General features: G+C 38.3%; 1 protein-coding gene across 3 annotated transcripts in view; it reads right to left on the reverse strand.

Annotated features, from left to right (window-relative positions):
- The window catches only part of ATP5C1 (ATP synthase, H+ transporting, mitochondrial F1 complex, gamma polypeptide 1), a 10926-nt gene that overhangs the window by 3302 nt on the left and 434 nt on the right, over positions 1–7190 (reverse strand). For all 3 annotated transcript variants that reach the window (XM_019509598.1, XM_019509597.1, XM_019509599.1), the window contains exons 2-7: positions 5896–5930; positions 4008–4139; positions 3349–3553; positions 2741–2884; positions 2117–2181; positions 753–908 (exon numbers count right to left, since the gene is read on the reverse strand). In XM_019509598.1, the coding sequence (XP_019365143.1) occupies positions 753–908; positions 2117–2181; positions 2741–2884; positions 3349–3553; positions 4008–4139; positions 5896–5930 (737 nt within the window). The remainder of the gene's footprint in view (positions 1–752; positions 909–2116; positions 2182–2740; positions 2885–3348; positions 3554–4007; positions 4140–5895; positions 5931–7190) is intronic.

The raw sequence follows: 7190 nt of genomic DNA on the forward strand, positions 1-7190 counted from the left end.
CCCCCCCCCCCCATGCCCCTGTGCTGTTTTCCCACTGTAGCAGTAGGGGGGGACAAATTTACAGATGACCCTCCAACAATCAGATTCTGTACATGGAAAATTATAACAAATGTACACAGTTGTCATAGACTTAAATTAAGATGACCCCCCCATTAATTAGATTCTAAGTCATCTTGAATTCAGGTAAATACAGAGATTGATATTGATGATAATGCAAAAAGTAAACAGTTTGGACAATACCCAAATTCTATTTCTCAGCCACCAACTTCCTATTTGACCTTGGCTAAGGTACCTGATCACAGTTTCATTTCCCACACCTGAAAACTGGTACAATAACAACAACTGCTATGGGTTTATGCAACTCTCTGAACCAATCAGATCACAGATGTCAAAAAAGTGCATACTATTCATAGCAGTCACAGGACCAGCTTAGAGTTTTAAACACTGTTATAAAGGAATCCTACATTGTATTTCCACTCAAAGTTTCTCACTTCACCAAGAGAACTGTATACTGGACACAGAGTCACTTAACAGAAATCCCTCTTCCTAACCACAAAGTAAAGATGACATGTTTAGGAAGTACTTGGGTGAAAAGGCAGTGAATATGAAACACGACCTGGAGAGTAGCAGCAGAAACTAGAAGCTGGAGCTGCTCTGCCTGCTAGCAAACACTATGAAATAAAGGATAAATGCATACAATAGAGATCTGCTTATACATCATGCTGAGAGTAAAGCCCATAATAAATCCTTACAAGCATTTTTGCTAGCATTGTCCATAGCAGTCATTCTGGCACTCTGCTCACTGGTGGTGGATTCTTTCAGGGAGTAGAAAAGGATGTTTGCTAATGCATACTCCTGGTAGTTTCTTAGCACATCGGCATCAATATCATCATAGATACTAATGTTCTCTGTAAAAATAGGAGGGGGAGAGAGAGGGAGACTTGAAATTTACCAAATGCAGTCACATCCAATGTCAGTTGCTTTTAATTTAGCAGTAACTTGCAATACTTTCTGGGCACCCCATCCTGTACATACTTAAATGACTTTCTGAATCATCGCAGATAGACTATTTTTCATTTGCACTCATGGTGCAATCAAAGCACTGAGCATTATGTTGTTTTAAAAGATGAATCTCAAATCTGGATTTTAGGCCAAAAAAAGTTACACTGTATATCCTCAGTTACTGTAGATATGAAAGTGGGCTCAAACTAACAGACCTAATTTATTGCAGAGTTCCCTTACAATTCTCAGAGAATCATTTTTTGAACCAAGAAGTGATAATAGTTCAGCTATCTATCATTTATGAAGCATTTACTTCTTCAGACATCTTTCTTGCCTCGGATAATACAATTTATATTCTTTAAAATGCTCCTGAACTTGCACTGTTTTGGTTTAAATATAAATATCACCATGTCAACTCATCCACTTCTTGGCTCAGCTGATTTCTATTACAGCATCCCAAGTTTTCCATTACTGTGCTTCATATGTAAACATGTAAATTTATACCTACTTCTCTTAACAGTCTCTCTTTTGGTCTTTTAACAAGAGCCTGCTCATCTAGCCAAGACAAATGCAATCCTGCAATACTTATTATCAGTTTGGCAAGCAAACATAATTACTATACTAATAAAGATGAAATGCCAAGTGCTAGCCTACATCAATAGAGTGATCACTTAATTGGAGTCTCTCTGCCTCCTCTAACATGAATAATAAATATCGCCTGAAAAGAAGTCAAGCTTTTTTTTAGTTTAAAAACTAGAGGAAAAAGTAGGAGAATGTCAACCTTCATATTAAAGTTTATATATTTTCAATTATCTCCCATTGGAGGTGTGCTAAGAAATGGTAGAAAACTTCTTTTTTTGCATAAAAACAAAAATTTAGTCACAGAACCTGAAACCAAAACTACTCCTAATATGATACTGCTAAAGATAAACTGACAACCCAATCCTATTCCATCTTCCCATTACCAGAACCAGCTATGTGACACAGTTTTGCTAAATAATCATAGCATGACAGTTCAGGTTAACTGATAACATCAGGAAAGCTGCCCTGTTATAATAAAAAAAAAATTCTGAATATACTGAATCAGACAGATAGTTTTCAATTTACTACTTACCGGAACCAGCAACTGTATCAAGAGAAAAGAAAGGTTTTTCATCGGTCCTGTAGGAGATGACAGACCTATGAAACAAAATAAATTATTCGTAATGATTTTTTCTAAAGAGCTCCTAACTGTGCTTCTTTCTTAGAAGTTGAAGGTAAAATGCCTTTCATCTTCCAAAACCTGATATCAGAGTTCTGTGATGCTCCTGAATAAACTGACATGACAAACGCCAAAAAAGCTATAAGAAGGTCATTGTCTTTAGGAAGCAGTGATAAAAGTGAAAAACAGAACCCCAAATTTAGCACTTAACAGATACATAAAACAGGGACTCAAAGAATATCAACATTTGCATATCGTTAAGATTTCAAATGATTATGTATAAAAAATAAGTCATTAGTTTTCAGGTCATTTCATCAAACAAACACTATCCCATTTCCATTACTGGAAGTCCAACTAGCTTCTAGCAGAGCCATACCCAATGAGGAACACTATGGTAATGCAGCCACACTGATTCCAAGTTCCAAATTAGCTCCATGCAACAGTGCACTGGGCCATATAGACATGTTCAGAATCTTTCACCCCACAATACATTCATTCTTTTAAAGAAAAACTGACACTGTTCTTCTAGCACCTTACCGGAACCGATTGTAGATAATGGATCCTTCATCAAATTCATACCCAGAGTTTAGCAACTCTAAAGCAATCACTGAAGCATCTCCAAAGCTGGGAGGCTTCCTCCCTACTTCTTTGAATGTCACTAAGAAGTGCTGACCGTGTGTCCTAAAATAAAAATAATCTTATGTTAAATGTAAGCCAACCTGCTATTATGAAACTGTCTAGGGCCCTGACCTAGGAAAACACTGAAGTGTGCAACTGGCTTCAAGAACATGAGTGGTCCTTTTCAATTTCAAAATAATTCACATGCTTAAGCACTTTCTTGTATTTGGGCCTGAGCAACAGGAAATTTACTAATTTAAAATGTTGTTCACTGAGATAAATTCATAAGATAGTTATTTTACAACAGTGCTAGTTTAAGCAGCATTCATATTCTTACTTCAGCATACTTCAACGCAATGTAACAGAGCACTCAAGTCAGCAAAACAACTGTGGTGTAACTGCAGAAAATTTAATTTATTCATTACCATTTTGTAATAAACTGGCCTCTGCATTCTAAATCATCTATCTGAAAATATCTCCAAGTTTCTACCACGAGAAATGCAAAAAAGAAACAACTTCAAGATTACCTTTGAAGCAAGCCTCTTAGCTTGTCACCCACTCCAACCACCATGACCTCTTTCCCTTTGTCTGAAAGGGCAATAATCTCACTTTTTATGGTTTTAGCAACAGAGGTGTGGATAGCACCACAGAGACCACGATCAGATGACACACCAACAATAAGGTGCTTCTTCTTGTCTTCAGACGCCTTAATTTCTGCTTTTTCATAGAGAGCTAGAGAAAGAGTAGGAAAAGTTACAATCAAAGGTACAAGTGACCAGAAAACTGAAAGATATTTTGGCACTGACAAAATATATTAGTCCCTATTCTAAATAGAACTATTTCTAAATGGACCCACATTCCACTTTAGTCTGCAAGTGTGCCTTTAGTTAGCCTATTATTGTTCCAGTTGACCTGTAAGATTGGCACAGCTAACAGAAAAGCTTAAGGTGCATTATGTTTACGCATACAGCAGGGCTTAGTGTACAGATAATTTCACTGTTTTATGTATGGACAATTGCATTATTTTCATATGCTGCTCCCAAGGTGACTATCTACCCTTTCCAAAGCTTTGCAATTGGGTGTTTGCCAGTAACAGCAGTTTCAGAGCTGAAACCGAAGGGCCACCAAACTTATGCAACCAAAGAAAGGGGCAAGAAAAGTTGAAAATATTATTACTCTCTCTTACCCAGGGCTCCTACTCCATACACTCTAGCAGGCTTCAGCTCTCTCTCAGCTCTTGCATATTTTGCTGCAGCAACCATCTTCATGGACTTTGTAATTTTCTGAATGTTCCTGATGGACTTCAAACGTCTGGTAACTGCAAGCATGCAGAAGTTAAAATTGGACTCAAGTTCTTAAAAAAAACTTAAGAAGTCCCTACGCAAAACTTCTCCACCTTGTCACAGTAAAGAATGATTATGTAGGAAAAAAAGAAAACAGGATTACTTTTACAGTTATATTTAAATTAGCAAAATATTAAGAGTATATTCAGGGTATAAACCCCTCTTCATAGTTTAATATTCCTCAAATACTCCATAGTATAGCTACTCCTCACTTAATGTTGTAGTTACATTCTTGAAGAATGAGACTAAGCAAAATGATGTTAAGCGAAGCCAATTACATCACAGCAGTTACCTACTAGCAAGCAGTGGTCAAACAACGTTATAACTGAACATTATGCAACTTTAAACAAGTATGTTCTCTAATAGATTAGCAACGTAATAACAAAATAACAGTAACCGGGACGACGTTAAGTAAGAAGTACCTGTACATTTACCTCAAGAATGGACATTCATAAGAAGGGGGAATTTCTCACATCCCAGAAACAGGAACCAAAGTAACAGAACTTTAAGCTGAAGTTCTACATTAATAGAGGCATTATTTTTTGCCTGCAAGTCCCTAACAAATTTAATAAATACACTCTCCTAGTCATCATACGCGTCCTCAGCATCAGAGAACAAAGGAAACAAATCTCAGTATTTCTGACCTGGTAACTTGCCTTTAAATTTGTTCTCAAATTTAAATTTTGACAAACCAAGTGTTTATAAAAAAAAAGCTAAGATTTGGAGAAGTGTTGCTAAGAGTCTTAAACAGAAAGAAATCAGAACAAACTTAAAATATAAAAACCAAATACTTTTACTGTAGCATTTGCAGTATGGATTGCTACAATGTACCCCAATAGGGGAACCAGAAAATGAGTTATCTGATAGAATAGAAATGAGCGATGACACCAACACATCTGTTCTCACTCTCTGGGAGTAATCACTCAGGAACAATACAAGAAGCTTGTTTTTAACAACTCAGTCTATAACTAACCTCACATTAGTCCCTCAAAACCAGAACATCAACCTTGCAAGAGATTTTATTTGAAGAAACATCCAAAGGTTACAAGGAATACTGATCCAGTAGAATCATCTTGGTTGAAGCTGTTTTTCCCTTGATTTACTAAATTCCCACTTATTCTGATGGCTGGGGTAATTAATCCCACAGTGTCACTTAGTCCCATTATAACAGTACTTGACATTTCCAAAATAAATACAGAAAGTAAATGCTTAAAAAGTGATCAAATAAGATATGCTGGCTTTGAAAACAGGGTTACGGCAGTTATTCCATTTTCCACTCAAAATCCTTGGTTTTTATAAATATATGTGAAAGATCAAATTAATAATTAAAAAAAAAAAACATAAGGAATTAGTTAGCCAGTCACAAGGAAGTCCCTGTATTTCAGTTGCACACTCTTATTCTGACCTTTCTATTCCTTCAACCAGGTGATGTTACTAATAGAGTTTTGCAGGGTAAGTACCATCCATAATACACATAAGCAAAGGGCTGGTGAGATCTTCTTAGACTGTCATTTTTAAAAAGTTTATCACCAGAGCCAGTCTCTTGAAAGATACTTAAAAAAAAAATAATAAGGATTTGAGAGTTTTGAAGTTAAAATTAAGTAGGTAGGGTGATTCACAATGAGTTTACCAAAGAGAAAACAAGTTGTTTGAATTTAATATTGCATTTTAACATATTCTCTTCCTTGCACACATTCCCACCCATATTACAGGCAAGCCTGAAGTACTTACTGTCCTTTAGAGTCGCCATATTCCTGACTTGGCCCCTGAGAATTAATAGAAACCAATGTTAATTACTCCTCTAACAGGCTAACATACTTTTCTATTTTCTAATTAGGTAGAATTGGACATTTATATCCCAAATTCCTATTTCTTAAAAAAAGAACACTCTGCCTTGTACATCAATTCATGTTTTGCATCTTATTCACACGGTCCTTTTCCTCCCTCTTTCCTTCCTTATTTGTTTCCTTCCAATCCATTTTAAAATTCTTGCTGAATAACAAACATTATATTTAGCACTGTCTTGGAGAAATGAGTGGCGCACACACTGTCAATAGGGGTTCACAGGAAAATAAATCTCACAGGAAGGCGCACATGCCTATCATTTCAAGATGACAAAGAACATCGATAATAACCAGTGAATAAAATTCACTAACATCAGACAAGATGTTTGCACATCTGCTCTCAACACAGGCAGGTCAACTTTCTTTTTATTGCCCTGCAGTGCTGGTATAACCTCGGTCCTATGAATTCATCTTTTTTTCAGTTGTCTGCCACCATAAACTGTCCCCTTGCTCTCATGCTTCACCTACCAGACTTGCAATTTAATTTTAAAGGACTACCCTCCTCCGTGGACAGGTCTAACAGCATGCAAACAGAATTGGGTTCAAAACCCCTTTCCCAGGCTGTGGCTCCAGCAGAGTTCTGCAAAATGCTTCTTTCACGGGATCACAGTAAAGCCGTCAAAGGAGAGAAGAGGGGAAGGAAAAGGAGAGAAGTCCTAGCCTACGGCTTATTCTCTCCCCCCTGCAAAAAGACCTGCAACCTTGGGGACAGGTCTGGGGCTCTCAAGTCACCTCAAGACCCACCAATGAGATGTGGCAGAAATCCTCAAATTGCTGACAATGAGGAAAGTCAGGCTGGAAGGGACCTTGCATGCTGAAGGCCGGATCATCCCTGATGAAACCATCCCAGCCATGTCTGTCCAACCTGCTCTTGGAAATGTCCAGGGAGGAGATGCCACAGATCCTCCAAGTGCCTGCCCCAACGCCTGGCCCCCCTCAGATGCAGACAGTGCCTCCTCAGCACCGGGTTCGCTCCCCTCTGCTGCAGCCCAGGCCCTCCTCACTCCCAACCCCATCCCCAGCAGCTACGGGGGAGAAGCCCATCTCCAACTGCTGTCAATGCCCCCTCAGTCCTCTCTTCCTTGACTCCTTCAGCCTCCCCCTGGGGGCAGCTTGGTGCAGGCTCAACAGAGGAGCCCTACAGCTGCTGCCCCAAGGTGCCCCCCACCCCCACCTCAAATG

Source organism: Gavialis gangeticus, unplaced genomic scaffold (assembly GCF_001723915.1).
Source record: "Gavialis gangeticus isolate Ggan-Ray unplaced genomic scaffold, GavGan_comp1, whole genome shotgun sequence".
NCBI classification, from domain to species: domain Eukaryota; kingdom Metazoa; phylum Chordata; order Crocodylia; family Gavialidae; genus Gavialis; species Gavialis gangeticus.